Source organism: Diabrotica undecimpunctata, chromosome 5, assembly GCF_040954645.1.
Source record: "Diabrotica undecimpunctata isolate CICGRU chromosome 5, icDiaUnde3, whole genome shotgun sequence".
Classification (NCBI taxonomy): domain Eukaryota; kingdom Metazoa; phylum Arthropoda; class Insecta; order Coleoptera; family Chrysomelidae; genus Diabrotica; species Diabrotica undecimpunctata.
The window spans coordinates 148,354,929-148,374,917 of NC_092807.1; the positions used below are offsets into that span (position 1 = coordinate 148,354,929).

The following is a 19,989-nucleotide window of genomic DNA, read 5'->3' on the forward strand; positions in this document are numbered from 1 at the left end:
ATACTTTGCACCATTCACAAATAAGGAGATTGAGATTCAGAAAATTTTAGAAAAAAACACTGAAATATGGCATTGATACTCATCACATATTTATAGACTAAAAAGCAGCCTACGACTCTGTGAATAGAAGAGAAATGTTCAAAGCAATGAGAGAGCTAGGAATACCATATCAGTTGGTAAATTTAAAAAAAATTAACTCTTGAAAAAGTTAAATGTAGAGTACAAATTCGGGTTGAAATGTCTGCACCTTTTAAATCAAATAACGGGTTGGAAAATCTGGTTTAATCTGGCCCTAGAGAAATAATAAGTATGTTACAAAAACCCAAAAACCAAGCAGAAAATGGACATGGATGAGCCCCGATAAAAAGACAAAGAATGAAATAGATTGTATCTTAACGAAGAATAGAAACCTAGTAGAAGACGTATTAGTATTAAATCAGTTAGACCTAGGAAGCGATCATAAACTAATAAGAACAAAACTAATAATTAACAAAAAACTAGAAAGAAAAAGAATACATGAAAAAAGATACAAATGGACATCTGAAGAAATCAAAAATAGTGAATTTAATAAAAAGATAGCGCATGCATTAAATCAAGTTAGCATGCAGCAGATAAACTCCAATGATATTGATGATTTGAATAACCATATTACCGAAACAGTAAATAAAAGCCTTCTGCAACTGAAAAAACCAAAAACAACATACAATGAATTAGACAAAGAAATATTACAACAAATAAAAGGAAAGAAGATTTTAAATAAATCTAACAAAAGGGGAACCGACGAATATAGAGAACTTAATAGGCAGATTAGAAAAGGAATCAGACAACAAAAAAGAAAAGAAAACGAAAAATTAATAACAACAACTATTGAAAAAAATAAGAGTATGAAATGCCTCAGACCGACACTAGGACGACGTCAGATGATATCATTAATGGGAAAAGACGAAAATGAAATCACAACTAGAGAAAACATACTGACACGAATAGAAGAATTTTACACATAACTTTACAGAACACATCAACAAGATGATGAGATGAGACCAGCACGGAAATTAATAAAAAATGTTGAATCAGAAATAATGCCAAAAGTAACAATTTCAGAGGTAACTACAGCATTGGAAAATATGAAGAGAAATAAAGCTGCAGGAGAAGATAATATTACCACAGATATGATATTAGAAGGAGGTAAGGAACTAATTGCAATTGTAACTAAGCTTGTGGACAGTTGTTTACATCAGGGCAAAGTCCCTAAGAGCTGGAACAACTCTAAAGTAATCTTATTACACAAGAAAGGTGATAGTCGAAAATTGGAAAACTACAGACCCATCAACCTACTGTCACACCTGTTTAAAATACTCACCAAAGTCATAACTACTCGACTAACAAGGAAATTAGACGAATACCAACCATATGAACAGGCAGGTTTTAGAAAAGGCTATTCAACTTCCGATCACCTGTTAACCACAAAAATATTAATAGAAAGATGTAACGAATACAAGTTTCCAGTTTTCCTAGCATTTGTAGACTACGAAAAAGCTTTCGATACCATAGAACACACGGCCGTAATAAACGCAATGCAAAATTGTAGAATAGACAGCAGATATATTAACTTAATAAAAGAAACTATGAACCAAGCTACAGCTACATACTACCTAAATGAAAATTAACACATAAACCCTGTACCATTAAACAGGGGAGTCAAACAGGGAGATACTTTATCACCCAAACTGTTCACCTTAGTTTTGGAGGATGTTTTAAAAACCTAAATTGGAAATATAAGGGAATAAACATCAATGGCCGCTACCTCAGTAATCTCCGATTTGCAGATGACATAATCCTGATAGCTACTGACCTACAAGAAATGCAAACCATGCTTTTAGAACTACATACCGAATCTTCTAAAATAGGACTGAAAATGAATTTAAACAAAACAAAAGTCATGCACTTCGAAGACACCATGACAATAATAAACGATAAAGTTATAGAAAAAGTTGAAGAATATATATACTTAGGACAAAAAATAATACTAAATAGGGAAATTCAAACTGAAGAAATAAAAAAAAAGAAGAAAGTTAGCTTGGGCAGCATTCGGTAAACAGAACTATATACTCAGAAATCAACAAATTCAATTACATCTTAGATCTAAAGTTTTTGATGCATGCATTATTCCGAATATGAATATACTTAGAGTCACTCAACACGCGATGGAAAGAGCAATGCTAGGTATATCACTTAAGGACAAGAAAACAAACACATGGATAAGACAGAAAACCAAAGTCACCGATGTGGTGCAAAAATCATTAAAGTTGAAATGGGAATACGCTGGACATGTAGCTAGGAGAGATCTAAACAAATGGCACAGATCAATTTTAACCTGGAGACCATACCAACACAAAAGACCCAGAGGCAGACCTTCTATGAGATGGACAGATGATCTGAAAAGGACTGCCGGGAAAAATTGGCTACAAGTAGCGTACAATAAAAAACAATGGAAAGGAAGACTTGAAGAGGCTTATGTTCAGATGTGGACGTGAATGGCTAGACGAAGAAGAAGATGTTACAAATCACAACCAATGGTTTAGTATATAATAAATCAGTGCAAATGCTTTCCTATACTGATGATATCAATGTTGTTGGTAGAACGGAAAAAGCTTGATGAGAGACATATGCATCATTAAAAGAATCAGCTACAAAAATGGGTTTAATAATAAACACCAACAAAACGAAGTATAAGAAAATAAGCATGCAACCACAAATCCTACGAGCACTTGTTATACAAAACGTCGTCATCGAAATAGTGAACGAATTTGTATACCTGGGAGCGCTCCTTAACACTGAAAATAATCCTACTGCGGAGATAAACCGCAGAATTTGCTCAGCCAACACATGCTATTATGGGCTCAATCTCATCCTTAAATCCACAGTTATATTAAGAAATACAAAAATAAAACTACAAAACAATAATACGCCCAGTCCTAACATATGGTTCAGAGACCTGGACTCTAACAAAAAATAATGGAAACATGATAGGATGTTTCGAAAGAAAAGTACTAAGGCGAATCTATGGAGCAGTGAATGACAATGGAGTGTGGAGAAGACGATAAAACTCCGAACTTTATAGAATAGATATCGTAAAACATATTAAGATTGGACGTCTGAGGTGGATAGGGCTTGTAATGTGAATAGAAAAAATGACCCAGCTAGAAAAACGCTCCTTGATAGACCCATTGGTAAGAGAAGAAGAGGAAGACCCAGAACAAGGTTCCTTGATAACATCGATGAAGGAGTGAGAAATATGGGAATACGTGCTTTGATGGAGGAAGGCGATGGATAGGGACCACTGGAAAGAAAGTCTTGAAGAGGCTAGGACTCATACAAGGTTGTAAAACTAGAATGATGATAATGAATGTCAGTAACTGTAAGGTAGTTAGATTCTATATCAGCTCCAGGAAAATATTTAATCATGTTTACTCGTACAATATTTACTCGTTATTGCTTCATATAAATTAAAAATTGCAGAGTTCATAAAATAGTATAATCAAAATGTTTTTTTTTTAAGCTTTCTCTCTATATATTTGAAGCATACAACATATATGCATTATAAAAACATTTCAACACTGCCAAACCCAAATATTTTTGACATTTGCGGCTATATTCAGCTTGTACCTTCGGTAAACTCAACCGATTTCTTTAATCGAAAATTTTCCCTTTTGGCATTTACGCAACACTGCATCTAACTGTAAAATAAACTGTTTTATCATTTTGCAAGAAAAATATATGGAAGGAAAAACCATTTGACATATGCACCTGAAGATAAAAAACACAGAGAGCTTATTTAATTTTTAATATTCAATGTGCATACTTCGGACATTAGCGACGAATCAAGAGAAACAACTGTTTTTTTTTCTGGTCTATTTTCAATGAAAACAAGTGCCTACACTGATATTTTTTAACGTTTTCTGTCCTTTGAAACACTGAAAATATGTTCTATTCATCTTTGGTTTACACGTATTTTATTTTTCACTTTCCTTGCTAGAATTACAATTCCTGCACCTATAAATCGGCATTGATCAAAAAATGAATTTTTTGAAACAAGTAAATAATCAAAAACAAGATAAAGCACCCAGTTTTTCTAACATTTATATTACATAATAACTAAAAAGTAATAATATATAATAAATTAAAAAATAATAAAGTAATAGCATACACAAAGCAAAAATGTTGCTTTGGGGAATAAATTTTATAATTATCATCTCTTACACCACTTTAGATAAAATACTATAATTTTTATTTAAAATAGTTTCACTAATCTGTTGGGTATCATCTAAAATTAAATTTAAATCATTCCGTGTTAAAGCAGAATTCTGTAATTCAAATTTGAAGAAGTTCGAAAGTTGAATGAATTGGAGTGCATTACCATGCATTACAAATTCCTATTGATTTATTAAACCTCCTGTTTGGAGCGCCATCTCTAAGGCAGAAACTCAATTTAAACGCTCATAAATATAGGATAACATAATAGCAACCGTACAGTTAAATGACTACTGTAATTGACTGAAGATGCCGGATTATGGTATATTTTCTATATAAGATTTTGTTCTAATCATTAATTAATTTATTTATTAGTTATATTAGTTGTTTTTATCCAGTGAAAAAGTAGTTGAAGAGTTATGGGCAAACATGATGCATTTATTATGTATAAAAAAATTAAAAGAAGTAACTAATCAGAACAAAAACAGTTGTCAGTATTGATCAGTCAGTTGTCAGTCAGTCGGTACAGTAACAGAAATATTTTAACTCCTTTTCAACTTGTATTAATGTAACGTGCATTAGAAAGAGAGTGGGAAAAATGGAGTCAGTAATATGATTTTTTAACATGTCAGCCAAATGAAATGAAGTTTTAAAACTGAAACTCGGGAAAAAATTAACAAGTTTATGCAAAACACGATGGGTTGAGCGCCATAAAAGCGTAATCCAGTTCAGATCTGGCATTTTACATAAAATTGAAGCACTAACATCTATCTCAACATGGAAGGATCCCAAAATTGCTACACAAAATGTTCTACAAACAAAATCTCTTGATGCTAACCTGGTGAGCTGTTTCCAATTCCATGTCGACTTTGAAAGATACAAGATCTAACTGCGAAGAAAGTTTTAATAAGATTGCTTTCTTTATCATTTTTTTGGTCAGTATCAATTTCTAAACTTTTGTCGAGGTAGTCGAATAATAAATTTATTCGCAGATAAATCGCTGTCTCGTCCTGCAGCAAAAATTACTATCCCGTCCCTTTCGACGGAACAAAATGCTGGAAAAAGTGACGTCTTGCGTGAATCCCTAAACTTGACCAATATTATTCGCCTTTTATTTCTGCTATTTTAATTTCATAAACTGAACTACATTTCTTTCTTTGCACTTGTTGAACTTGATTGGGTTTTAGACAAATATAAATACTTTAATACCGATAAGTTTTTATTTTAATGACTTTCTGGCACTCAAAAGTGTGCAACAAGTGCCTTAAAAATCACCATTTTAACACTAATTTTAAAAAAAATTTCCCCTAAAAGTTAACCCCCCGAAAATCGGTGAAAAATCTCTTCATGATCATGACACTAACACACCAGCCTTAGACATTTCCCTTTATGAAGGTACTTAGGGGAAGTGTGCCTATGTTGGACCCCTGCCTATGATGGACCACCTGCTGTAATTTCAAATATGGCGCGGTTACATGCACATCGCTGGTTGCCGCTTGCGCACGAAGTTTGTAGTTTAGTATTTGCAAAGTTTCAGACCCGTGGCGGTTATAACAGTAAATTTGTGAAATAAAATTAAAATTTGGTGTTGCTGATCTAATAAAATTTTTTGGTAATATTTTACTGGTAACATACGTTAAGCTAAGTGTTTCTTTTGTTTTGTATAAAATGACTAAACTTTCTTTGTCAAATACTATACTTTGTTTTAGGTTAGAATGGTCAAAACAAAAGTAACAGAATTAAATTTACTGTCTTGTCTATTAACCTATGATGGACCCCTTTGCCTTTACCTATGACGGACTAGGGGTCCATCATAGGAAAAAGGAAATAAGTTGCTACTTAACGATTAACATAATACATTTTACAGGGATGGATCCTCATAAAAGGCAACAGTGGAATGAGAGTAATATGCAGCAAGCTTTAAAAAGCATACAAGAAAAAACTATAGGGTTTAAGTTGGCAGCAAAAACATTTAACATTCCAAAAACGACTTTGAAAAGGCGCTTTAATAAGCAGCAAGGAAGTACCAAAGGTGATTTGGGAGGACGAAGACCAATATTTTCCACTGCTATTGAAAAGGAAATTGCTGACCATATTATCACCATGGAAGCTCGTTTTTTTGGCCTGACCAGTAAAGATTTACGAAAACTTGTATACGAAGTAGCTGAAATAAACAATATTAGCCACAGTTTTAATAAGGAAACCAAGATGGCAGGCTGGAAATGGGTCAGAGGCTTTTTAAAGCGAAATCCACGATTATCATTACGAACTCCAGAAAATACTTCGTTGGCAAGGACTCAAGCTTTTAATAAACCAAATATATGTGCCTATTTTACAGCATTAGCACATATATTAGACGAGTTTCAATTTCCACCGGAAAACATTTATAACATGGACGAGTCCGGTTTGACAACTGTGCAAAAGAGATCGCAGAAGATTTATGCTAGTAAAGGTCGCAAACAAGTTGGTGCTTTAAGTAATGCAGAACGCGGTCTACATATTACGGTCGTATGTGCAATGAATGCAATTGGAAAATATGTTCCTCCTGCTTTGATTTTTCCTCGACAGAGGAAGAAAGACGAACTTATGATCGATGCACCTACTGGAAGTGTAGCCTTCGCTCAAGAAAAAGGATGGATGACTTCCGACCTTTTCTGTCTCTGGCTGCAACATTTTTTAAGGTATTCAAAGGCTTCTAAAACCAACCAAGTTCTGTTGTTACTCGATGGTCATGGTAGTCATAAAAGATTTAAAGCTCTCCAGTTTGCAAAAAAAAACGGTATTATTATGTTTTGTTTTCCTGCTCACTGCTCTCATCACGTTCAACCCTTGGACGTAGGATTTTTTAGACCACTTCAAACTTACTACGGCCAAGAAATTCAATTATGGCTGCCACAGAATCCAGGTAAAACAGTTACCCAATTTAAAGTAGCCAGTATCTTTAATAAAGCATATTTAAAAAGTGCTCTTCCATCAAATGCAATAAATGCATTTAAAAAGACAGGAATAGAACCGTTCAATCCAGATGTCTTCGAGGATTGGCAATTTTTGCCGTCTATAACAACAGATAGAGAAAATTATGAACAAAACCCACTACCAGGATGTTCTGACGAGAACTCACTACCGGAACATCGGAACCAAAATGTTTCTTCGATTAAAGGTTTATTAAAAATCACTGATCAGAAATCAACATCATCGTCAGTCCTAAACATCTCGGTCGAAGATATTTGTCCTCCTCCTTTAGCTGGAGTATCTGAAGTAACTCAGAAAAGGGGTAGAAAACGGGGTAAAACAGGATATTTAAATTCAACGCCAGAAATTGATTATATAAAACAAAAAATTGCAGAAAAAGAAGCAAAAAAAAAGAAAAAAAGACGCAAGAAAAGTAAAAAGGCAAGTTCGTGTTTCAACTACAAACAGTTCTGAAGACGATTGTGAATCTTCTTTTAAAGAAGACGACTCAGACGATGCAGCTTGCATTTACTGTAACGAACTATTTTCACATTCACGATCCAAAGAAAAATGGATTCGTTGTCAAGTGTGTAAGAATTGGTGTCACAATAAATGTGCAGATGTAAATCCTGGACGTAAACAATTTGTGTGTGAATTGTGCATGTAACTTTTTTCTTAAAAATACCTATTTGTAATATTATTTATCGTTTCGAATATCTTTTGGTTTAATAAAATAATTTGGTATTTACTTATTTTATACAAAATGCATCGGGTCCATCATGGGCGTATCAAAGGGTCCATCATGAGCGCATATATGCCCATGATGGACCCTTAACAGGATTTTAGTAAACTATGAATAACTTTTGTCATCTTAATTTTTATCAAAATTTGAAACATTTGCATATTATACAAATAACAAGACGTTATGTGGTCATATTTAAAGCCCGCTAAGTAAATAATTAAAATTATTAGGGAGCTTTTTCCTTAAGGGGTCCATCATAGGCACATTTCCCCTACTGAGTATCTACGCACCACTCTAGCTGGGATGCAGCGTGTGATACAAAAACCACAGTAGCAAGCACACATTTGTCCTACAAAGAACCCATAAAGAACCGTAGCGGCTGTAGCAAGTTAAAAAACAAAACCAAACATGCAAGGATACTAAACAATGTTTTTGTTTGATAACTAGTTTTGTTTAAGTTCCTTCTTATTAACCTGTGCCTCCTTTGATCGCGAAATTCACGAACTACTACTGCATGAAACTAATAATATTTTATAGAAACAGTCAACAATACTATTGTAAAATTAAAGATCTAACATTTTGTTGGAGAACATTATATTAACTATAAAGTAAACACGTAAATGATTTTCCACCTACAAATGAATTATTATAAATACATTTACAACACTGACAATTACATAGTTATGTGATTAAGAGATAATGTAGATTATTATTATAATATGTACATTACATAATATTATCATACATATTTATAAAATGTTACTATAATAGAAAATCGAATAAAATAGTAAGTATTTAACTTTGAGGAATAAATATACATTTTTCCATTATTACTAGAAAACTACACCACTCGAGATACTGTCGAATTCTATTTAAAGATGGCGTCACCAATCTCTTGAATGTGATCTAAAATAAAATCTACATCTTTCCTTGTTAAAGCAGAATTCTGTGATACAAATCTGAAGAAGTTAGGAAGTCCTTTGAGTGGTTGGTAGCCAAGCATTACAGATCCGTGTTGAATCATTAAAGCTCGTATTTGTGGCGCCACCTACAAGACAGAAGCCCAATTTAGATTCGTATATATACAGAACATTGAAAATCACTGTACAATTAGATTAATTGACGGTAGATGCCGGGATATTGTATATTTTCTATAGTAGGGTGTGTTCTCATCATTAATTAATCATATTAATTGATTTCGTGCAGTCGTAAAATGTAGTTATAAAGAATAAGTAAATAAAAGAACTGTTTATTATATTTGTAATGTATATGTATAATACATATCACCAGAGTTTCAAGCATAATTCATTTGAGAATACGGCATTTTTATCAAATCGCTAATCTTAAATAATATCTATCTAATGTACCTATTTGATATTCGAAATATGAATTAAGTATTTATATTAAAATAAAAAAAACGCTTAAAATATTACCTCAATATTTAGTAGTTAATACAAGGTACACAGGAAGATAATATGTATTCAGAATTAAAGTAAATATAAGTAAATTATTTATTCGATTAGCGTTTTGGATTTTTTGTATTGTGTGTGAAATACAAGTTACATTTTCCTATTATTCTTTATATATTGTTTACTTTATATGGTCTGGGGTGGTTAAACCCCCCCCTTGGTGCGCCACAGTGGCTGAGTATCCATAGTAATGATTCCCATTGGTGAACATGCCAACTCTCCTTTGTTATTACTTTTCGCCGTATTGTTATTATTACTTTCCAAACAAGTTAAAAAGCCAGGGTTTGCCCAATCTCATGACTTTTAATTCCTATAAAGTTAAAATTATGCTTTCATTGCTGTTTTTCTTCCTAAGTATAGTGTTTTTTACGATAATAACATCAGAATTCGGTAATATATTTCTTTGAAATATAGTCTAAAAGTTTAAATTAAAGAAATTGTAACCTTGCTTTACTGATACGTGCATTTTATTGCTATTTATATAAAACAACATGCTTTATTATTTACACAACCTTGTAAAATTGTTGTAGTAATTATAAGAATACATATTGCAAAAAGTGAAAAGATTCTGTAAAAAAACTGAAAAAATATCGAAAAATACAAATAACCCACACTAAACAAGGTTTGTTTGGAAAGTGAAACTGACAGGTGTCAATTAAAATAATATATATATAATAATATATCAACTGCCAGAATTAAAGGATTCGCAGAAGAAAACGTAAATAATTTTTTTGAAATTTTGGAACCTGCGATGGATAAGGTGAAAATTTATCCCTGTCGAATCTATAATATAGATGAGACAGGTATAACGTCTGTACAATAAAAGCATACCAAAATAATCACCTTAAAAGGTAAAAAGCAGGTAGGGGCCGTTACATCTGCAGAAAGAGGATCATTAGTAACTGTGGTTACCTGTATGAATGCGGCTGGTGGTTTTGGTTCCCCCTATGGTCATATTTCCCCAAAAAAATATGAAGGCAGAATTGCTCAACGGCACTCCACCAGGGACAATAGCTGCCTGCCATGTGTCAGGCTGGATTCAGAGTCACATTTTCACCAATTAGTTACAACATCTTATTAGCCACGTTATGGTTACACGCCAAAACAATGGAAGAAACAACCCTGGAAGAACTCTGCTATCAAGTTTGCGCATTGCTTGGAAGAGCTTATGTAAGATGTGCTACAGCTGAAAGCGCTATAAATGGTTTTCGAAAGAGCGGTATCTGCTCATTTAATAAACACATTTTTCGAGAACACGACTTTGCCATTCACCATCAAGCGGAAGGTGACCGAGTTTCAATTCCAAATCTACCAGAGGCTGAACAAGAAAACCAAGTAACTCCTCCGAAGCATGTAACTCCTCCAAGAAGTATTGATGTGACCAAATGTGTGGAAGATTTATCATGTAAAAACATCTTTAATAATAGAGATTCAACAGTGCGGCCACAAGATATTAGCCCTTTACCCACCACTTTATTTTACAAGTCTAGTATTAAAGAAAGAAAGTCTAGAAAAGGATCTGCTGCCTTGATTACGGGTACACCATACAAAGATGCCCTGGAAAGTAGTTTTTCAGAACAGAAGAGAAATAAAAGTATTTCAAAGGGAATTCCGAAATTAAAAATAGACAATTGTGAGGCTTTTAAGAAAACAAATAAAAATAAAGGAAAATCTATTGCTAAGAAGACAATGACAAAAAGAGAAAACTTTTAGTTCATCTGAAGAAGATGAAGAATTCATTTTAGATGATTATTCTGACATGGAGTGTGACATTGGGGAAGAGTAAGCAGAATGTATGTTTTGTACGGGACTCTTCTCTGAAGATACCTCGGGCGAACAATGGATTTAGTACTGAAAGTGTTTTAAGTGGGCTCACACCGACTGCACCAATGTAGACAAAAATGACACATATATTTGTGATTTCTGCCTCGATGGCTAATTTTATCCCATTATTCTAATATCCGGTATTAGAAACATTTTTTTTTGTCAGTCTAAATTTACCGTTTTTTATAAAAATTTAAATTTTATTTTTTACGTCGTAGAAATGATTTATTTTCGTTCAATAAATAATTCTCTATAGTCTATTACTTGTTTTGCTCCAAAATATTCATAAATTAATTGACGTATTAAAACTAATATTGGGGTTCAAAAAAAAGTATCCGATATTATGGCACTTTAACTTAATGAGGGGATGGCCGTTAGGTATATAAAATATCAAAACGGACCATAAAAATTATGAAATATTTCGCACTAATATCATATAAATAAAAGGTTAGTAGAAGTAGAAATATACACTTTTGTTTTATAATTAAATAAAATATTTATATATTGTACAACGGAATCCCCTTGTCGACTAAATTGACTCCTCCAACTATTTCGTGTCGTGACGACCTGTCTGCATTTTATTATAGAGAAAAAGTAATACAACACTAGTATAAAAGCTTTGATTCAAAATATTTCTAAATTGTAATATTGCTCAGAACTCTAACTGGGTAGCAATCATACACACAGTTTGAATATCTTTATCTTTGGTAATCTCAAAACAATTTTTAAATTGCAATGCACTTTAGAACTTTTCAATAATACATCCAATATTTCAATCAGTAAACCATTTGGTAGAAATGCGATACGTTTGCCACGTTTCAAAGGAAATAATAGACCCTGGAATTGGATATCTATCTTTTGTAGTTTGTTTTTCAAAATATTTCCGTTTCGGTGCAAGTAGCTTACCAAATATCACAAACAAATGTATTGGAACTCCATAGACGTACTCTTTAAGGTAAACTATGTTATAGCTACACATTTTAACTTTATTTAGATTAATTTAATAAACATTGCCCTAAGATTGCCCTAAACTCTGGAGTTTTATATATGTGATATCAAAACAACTCGTCGAAAAAATTTTTTTTTTTAATTTTTTATTACTAGACGACGCCATGAATGTTCAATCTGTACATGTTATTTATCCTAAAAAAATATCAGAAGTCGACTTTCTTCTACTAACTAACAGTTCAAAGGTTCAAATGTAGTAGTCCAAAAAAGAGAATATTTCGGTATTATTAACGTGGTTTAAAATTGAGTCGAGAGCATTACCTCCATCAGGTGTTTGTAATTTTGTACTCTTTTCGTTTGTCTTCTCAATAATCTAGACAATAATTGTGTCATTGAATATCAGCTTGATGGCTTTAGAAAGCCCTGGTACACGTAATACATGTATATCTGATGTATGGGTATTGTTTGAGGCAGGAGCTATATAGAACATCCCAGGGGTACTTTTCAGTGTGTCCTAGTTTTTCGATTTCTTTCTAATGCATTAAGTTGGGTGTGACGGAAAAAGCGGTAGTTCCGTGATTAAACAGAACTATATTGCAGCGTTAGAATAAGCTTACATACATAAGCGGTACTTTCCTAACCTACGTTTGATTCGTTAATATTTAAATGCGCGCCTTCTCTAGCCAATCAAATACGCCTATTACTGACAGTTGACGTAAAACTTCGTCCATGCTGGCCATTCTTTCGAAGTGCTGAACAGCAAGTGACGGCTGTCGTTCAGGTCAGTATTTGTACATAGTATTGGGTGTTTATTTGTATTTGTGTAAGGCCAAGATGACAAGATATACGGAAAAAGGACAAGTACTAATATTAAAATTACTTAGATATTTTCAATTGGAAAAGGAAGCTGGACAAACATTAGTACCAATTTCTGCTGTTCGTGAAGTATTTAATTATTAATTAAGTATTTTATTACCCTGAAAATAAAATTGTTTTATTTACTGGTTATTTCAGCGTGTTGCTGAGGCGTTAGAAATTTCTTCCCTAATTAATGTTTTGCTAGGTTATGGTCGAAATATTTCACCATGAATTCGTCTAAGGATATATCTTTAAGAAAACTCTCCACTGGCAGTATTTTTCTATAATTTTCTATTACACTGATATTCAAATTCTACTTTTCAGTGTTTTTAATAAACTATTATTATTACGAATTAGTGAATAAATAGTTTTTATGATTAGAATTATATTTTATTTATGTAATTAATTTATAAGTTACCTAATAAATTTTTGAAAACTTTTTTTTTGTGTAACTTATACTATGGCCAAAGAGCAGTAGTTAGAATAGAAGACATAACATTAGAAGAAATAGAAGTACAAAGAGTTGTTTGACAAGGGTGTAGAGATTCACCAGTATTATTTAATATATACTCGGAAGACATATTAAGTAAGGCAATAGATTAACGAAATGTAGGCATTAGAATTAATGACATGATCATAAATAACCTGAGATACGCTGATGATACAGTTCTTTTAGCCGAATTAGATGAAGACCTACAGATACTTCTTAATTAGGTGACGGCAGTAAGAGAAGAAGAATATGAACCATCACTCAATAGATCAAGAAATATATGATAATAACAAAGACAACTCAGGACATTCGTGAGATATATGTACAGAATCAGCCTATTGAAATCGTACGAGAATTCAAATACCTATATACAACTATCAATGAAAACAATGACAGCTCTCAAGAAAGACGAATCAGAATCGAACAGACCAGAAGCGCATTTACAAGAATACAGAGGCTTCTCTGCTGTAGAAACTGAAACCTTAAGTTAAAAATATGATTGCTGAGGTGCTATGTGCTATTCTTATTATAATACGGTATGGAAGCGTGGAGGAGACTAAAGGCATTCGAGATGCGGAAGTACCGAAGAGTACTAGAAATCTCATGGGTAGCTGGAATAACCAACGTTGAGGTAATGTGGCCTATGCATAAGGAAATAGAAGTACTAAAAATTAAGAGGAGAAAAGTGGGATATGTGGGTCAAGTGATGAGAGGAGATAAATATCTAATACTCCAGGTCATTATGCAAGGAAAATCCAGAGAAAAAGATCCATAGGAAGGAGATAACTCATGTAATAACGACTTATTTAGAGCCGCGGTCTTAAAATTAAAAATCGCTGTGATGATTGCCAACTTTCGACACGCAGACGCCTTGACGCCAGATTGCCTTGAGAAGAAGATACAAAAATTCAATAAATGAACCATTTTCTCGTCGATTTTAAATATTTCCATATTTATAAATTTAATAAACAATATTGTTTACTTTTTATTTTTATTAATATACGGGATTACCCCCATTACAAAAAAAAAATATATCTTAACATATTTTGTACTAATCAAATCTACTCAGATGACCTTGCAATAAAAATACTAGTAATTCCACAAGCTTTTCACCTGTGGCTAAGTACGATCCTGGCATCTGTCAGATTCTTCAATAATTATATGAAATAATTCTCGACACACCTAATTCATTATATGACGTCATAATTAATGACGCACTGAAAAGTACCTCTGGGATGTTCTTTAGCAGGTGTTTGTTCCATAATAGTAGATTTTCTGTTGGGAACTTTAAAGAAATTATAAGGACAAGTTTATGTATTTGGTTTTCTTTAAACTTGTTTTAGTTCCACATGAGTCCACAATAAATACACATTCGAATTTGGATCTAACAAGAGACTGGTATTTAAGGGGTAAGGTTACAAACAAGGTATTCACAACTTGGACTGTAATACTTCTTAAGCCATTATTTAGAACCATTTTTTTGTAAGCATTTTGGTATTGTTGATAATTGATGTCAATATTAACAAAATATATTAATTCCATACAGAAATTTGTGATTGTAATATCCCACGTATAAGAGAGAAATTAATTTTTCTCATAAGCACATATACCATGAAAAATGTATGGCATGTCCAAAAATATTATTATTTTAATAATAATATTTTTATATTTTAATAATTAATAATTTTAATTATTAATAATATTATAAGTTGAAAATGTCCCCCCAACAGAGTATGCGGGGGTTAAGATCACCCCCTCCAACCCCACTCTGACGTCATAAGCCCCACCCACTGACGTCACAAGCCCGCCCACATAAACACCGCCCACGCGAGCCTCGTCCACGTGGGCTGCACTGTCTGCGTCGAATGCCATGTCCTACGTCAAATGTTATGTTCTACGTCGAATGACGCTTTTGTTATATAAATGAGACGTTTTGGGTTGAATGTCACGTTCTATGTCACGTTTTATACCGAATATCACGTTCTACCGCCACATACATACCACGTTTTTTGTTACGCCCCTGTCTCCTCTCATATAAACCATCTCTATTGACGTTGGCCATCAGTCTGGCAAAGTTTATTCTATTTTCGGCTTGGTGTATAAGAGCATTTAACCCAGTTCCTGTGCAATCTCTCATATTTCTCAGCCACGACTTTTTCTTTCTTCCTATTCGTAACATTCTCCTGTATAGCCTCAATTCAAATGCGTTTAACTTGTTGAGGTCGCCTTGTTTGATTGTCCATGTTTCGCAGCCATACGCAGAGACAATATATAGCATTTTAGGTTCTTAGTTTTATGAGTATGGCCAGTTTTGGCTTGCAAAAATGTTACTGTTTCTGTTACGCTCTATACGCAAAAGAAGAATTAACGTTTGACTTTGGTTCTGTGTTGAATGTTGCCGATGACCTAATCCTCTTTTATTTAATGCCTCAAACGGCAAACTCGATCCAATAGTAACGAAGATACGTTATAGCGCTCCTTTGGGAATGCAGCCATCTATTGTTTTCTCTTAACCTATAGCCCTCTCCTTTCATTTGACACCTCAAACGTCAAAATCGAACGAATCACAATAAAGATATGTTATAGCGCTCTTTTGACAAAGCCGCCATCTTTGTTTCTTCTCTCAATGCATTCGTCATTCCCTTCCTTTCAGTTGATATGTCACATGTTATGATTGTGATTTTTAACGAACTCATATTCTATTCGTTTGTGTAGTATACGATGGTTTGGTCATACTGTAAAAATGTTAGATGGATAATCCATAAAAGAATATTGCGAGAGTAGATTTACGTTTAGTGAAGATCTGTTTGTTGGTTAAACTAAAAAGGATATTGGTCGTTTGTATATGTTAAGAGCATGTATATGTTCAGTTCAGATCTATGTATAGTAGTGAGTTTTGAAATAAGACCCTTGTCGATGTGTACGTTCAGTGGAGCTCTGTATATTGTAGTATGCCTTCTTAGATTTGTGAAGGTCACTGTAGAGCAGTGGATGTGCATCGGACAGGGTGGTCTATGACATGGCCGATAAGAAAGAAGAAGAATTGTGACAGCCGAAAAGAAGACGAGTTGAAAAGAAACGAGTTGACATGACTGATAAGAAAGAAGAGCAATTGAAATGACAGATAAAAAAGAAGAAGAATGACAGCCGAAAAGAAGAAGAGCGCGGCCATGTTGTGACTTTAATGGGCGGGGCTTACGTAGACGGGGCTCGAGTGGGCGGGGTTTGCGTGGGCGGGACTTGTGATGTAAGTGGGCGAGACTTGTGACGTCAGTGGGCGGGGACTGTGGCATCAGGGCGGCAGAGTTTCTAAAGTTGTTATTACACATTTTAGTATTGATTTATATGTGACTCATGCTGTGAGAAATGATCTCTTAAAAATGCCCCATAAGCTTGTAGTCTATTAGTTGGAAAGTGGAAGGAGACACAGTATTTTGTTGGCAAGTAGTAAACTGACAGTAGTGAGGCTGAATGTTTTTTCTTATAAAGGAGAAGAATCAAAATGGTACACAAGTCTACATGAAGTTTTATTTTAAATAGGCCGTGTATCATCTTGTGCAGCGCTGTCTTTTCAAGTTGCCTACAAGTTTGCATATAAGAACCGCATTTTAGAACTACAACTTAATATTCCATTTAATTTAATTTTAAATTAGCATCTACATTTATGCCAGACTTTAATGTCAACATTTAACGACAGTTTTTGAGTATATGCGGTGATATTATACAAATAAAATTATTAATAAATAATTATTACCAAAATGAATTATTGTCACAAATATAAATCATCCAGATGCTTTTAGTAGATAAACTTTCAAAAGTTGCAAATCATCATATTTATTGCGTGATTAAATAAATTATTTCTATTTGGTTTCCCGTTGGATATAGATTTACAGCTAGATATAGAGTTTATAGCAGCTATTAACTAAATTTAATGAAAAGCTATACAATTTCTGCTGGGAATCTAAATTACTACTATTTATTCACAAATAACTTCGGAAAATGATAATGTATGGAAGTTTAAGCCCAATATTTAATTTCGCTTTTGCAAACCTTTAATGAAACCTCACTCAACCTCAACCCGTAGGTGAATTCAAATGGAACTGGGCAGGCCATGTAGCAAGAATGCACAACTCGCGATGGACAGGCAAAATTACAAATTGGAGGCCAAGAGCAGACAAACGTAGTAGAGAAAGACCACCTATACGTTGGGCTGACGACACCAGGCGTATCAGCAAAAATTGGCAATCAAGAGTACAAAATCGTTAAGGTGCAACATTCTGTATAGTTTTATTTTTCCATATAACTAGACCTCTTGGTCTTTTTTTATTGCTTCTTAAAATCTGCATTGCTTTATTTACTATACTTAATGTTATTTTGTTCTTTCCTTCATTTTGGTTTCGTTGTTCTACAAATTTTCTTCACATTTCTCTTTCTTTATATATGATATTTGGACCTTTTCGCTTAGATATCTCTTTAAGTATTTTAATATATTTTGCTGTGCTTTTATCTTAGTTTTGCCTGTCCAAAGGTCATACTCCGGATGCTATTGTTTCTTAATTTTTTCTACGTTCCATGCATAAAAGAGATGATCTACGTACTGTGTTTTTTTTTTCTTTTTTAGTTGGTTTCGGTGGTTACTAGTATAACTAAATTCGTTTCGTAAACATTCCATATACTAGGTACATGATTTCATTCTTTCTATACTTGGACTTCCTTTACTTAATGCAGGATTGCCGTACCCATATCCGCTGAGCTCTCTTATTAGGAACTGAGGATTACAACTCGGAAAACTACAAAATCTTTTTTTTCCTAGTTGTCTGTGTGTGATTTCTACCTAGACGAATTGGTATGATGTGGATATAAATTATAAATCCCCATGCCAGTGGATTTCGAGGTATTCGTCGTCTGCTTGTTCTGCAACGTTATAAAACACAGATTTGGGCCGAATCCTGAATTCGATTTCCGTCTGTCGGTAAATATTCTAAATATTTAGTTTTGTGGATGAAACAGGTTTTATTTCGATAGAGCTTACCATAAGTTCGCTCTGAGGATGCCAAGAGGCAGAGGCAATATGCATCTCACCCAATGGTGGCATTCTGTAACGAAGTCTCACCGTAACTGCCTATTTTATTTTTAGTTAAATCTATCACTTGATAATTTCTCTACCAAATATTTTTATACTTAACAAATTTATTGATATTACCTAAAAAAAGAATACGTTAGCTCTGTTAACTTACATTTTGCAAATTCACTATAAATCGTTTAAAGAAGAAAAAACATAATAAAAAAAATATTATATTTTCCTCAAAATGCTTATAGAAAAAACTATCTTTACTCACCTTCTGTAGTTGAGCGATGTTTTCGAAAATATTCGATTTTCCTCTCAAGTATCTCGGCAAATACCAAAAGCAAACATTCATGTACTGCCTCTTGGAAACCAAAAGGAACTCCGATCGGTTATTCACTTGCTCCTCGAAATATTCAGCGATATCCATAAGCGTATCAATATGATTCGCAAAACCAGACGAACCCTAAAATTTGTTTTGTATTAGATAAAATAGAAGATAAAAATAACATCATTATATTCATTTAGTCTTTGATTGATCAACATTCTTCATTATCATTCTTTATTATTATTATACTATTATTACAGTTAAAACTATATAAAATATAACTATAACTATATATACTCGTTTTCATCGTTCTTGGCGTGTGCCTGAAATAAGCTACTATGGAATTTTTAATATTCGTCTCTCTCTGATACACAGATACGTAATTCAATTGTGCGAGTCACGTTCGTCATGGTAAAGTGCGATGAGAAGGGAATGAAGAGACCACTCACGTCTCCCAGTATTGTAGCAATAACACCGATGCGTTTGGCCGATACGGTGTCGGTGATAAGTTCGGCCTCTTTACGAATACAGATAGCTGGCAGTGACGTGTTTTTTTTAACATGTTACCCTGATCTATGCAGGTTTGAAGTAGCTGATGAAATAGTTTTTATAAGTAAACAGTTTTTAATTAATTAATAGTTTGAGCTCTTACTGTGTGGAATTCCATTACATAAAATAATACTCTCGACACCTTAAAAATTTCAGTTTATTATAAATTAACTCTTTCTCTTCCGATACCCATTGCAATAATAACTTGTGGCATTGTTCTTGAATGAGCTGGCTAATAGGTTTATAATTGTAGCAATTACCATTGATATTTTATGTTGTTTTAGTCGATTTTAGTCAGTCATTGTTGGAATTTGTTCCGAACAGTTTTACTTATTATTTTTTGTTGTGAATAACTAATTGTTCTATTTAATAAAAAAAATGCCGGGAAAAACGATAACAGGAGAAATGCGACAATGTGTAGTTCATTTATTGGAGTATTTTAAAAAAGAAAAAGAAAACAACGGACCTTTGCTTTTGTTATCATCGGTACATGAACGAGTAGCGGACGCTTTG

At 33.3% G+C, this 19,989-nt stretch overlaps 1 protein-coding gene across 1 annotated transcript in view; it reads right to left on the reverse strand.

Annotated features, from left to right (window-relative positions):
• Positions 1-8,535: 8,535 nt before the first annotated feature.
• Positions 8,536-19,989, reverse strand: part of LOC140441975 (cysteine sulfinic acid decarboxylase-like) — a 50,419-nt gene continuing 38,965 nt past the window's right edge. Inside the window, exons 7-8 of the mRNA XM_072532997.1 lie at positions 18,874-19,065; positions 8,536-8,993 (exon numbers count right to left, since the gene is read on the reverse strand). Of these exons, the coding sequence (XP_072389098.1) occupies positions 8,814-8,993; positions 18,874-19,065 (372 nt within the window). The 3' untranslated portion in view covers positions 8,536-8,813. The remainder of the gene's footprint in view (positions 8,994-18,873; positions 19,066-19,989) is intronic.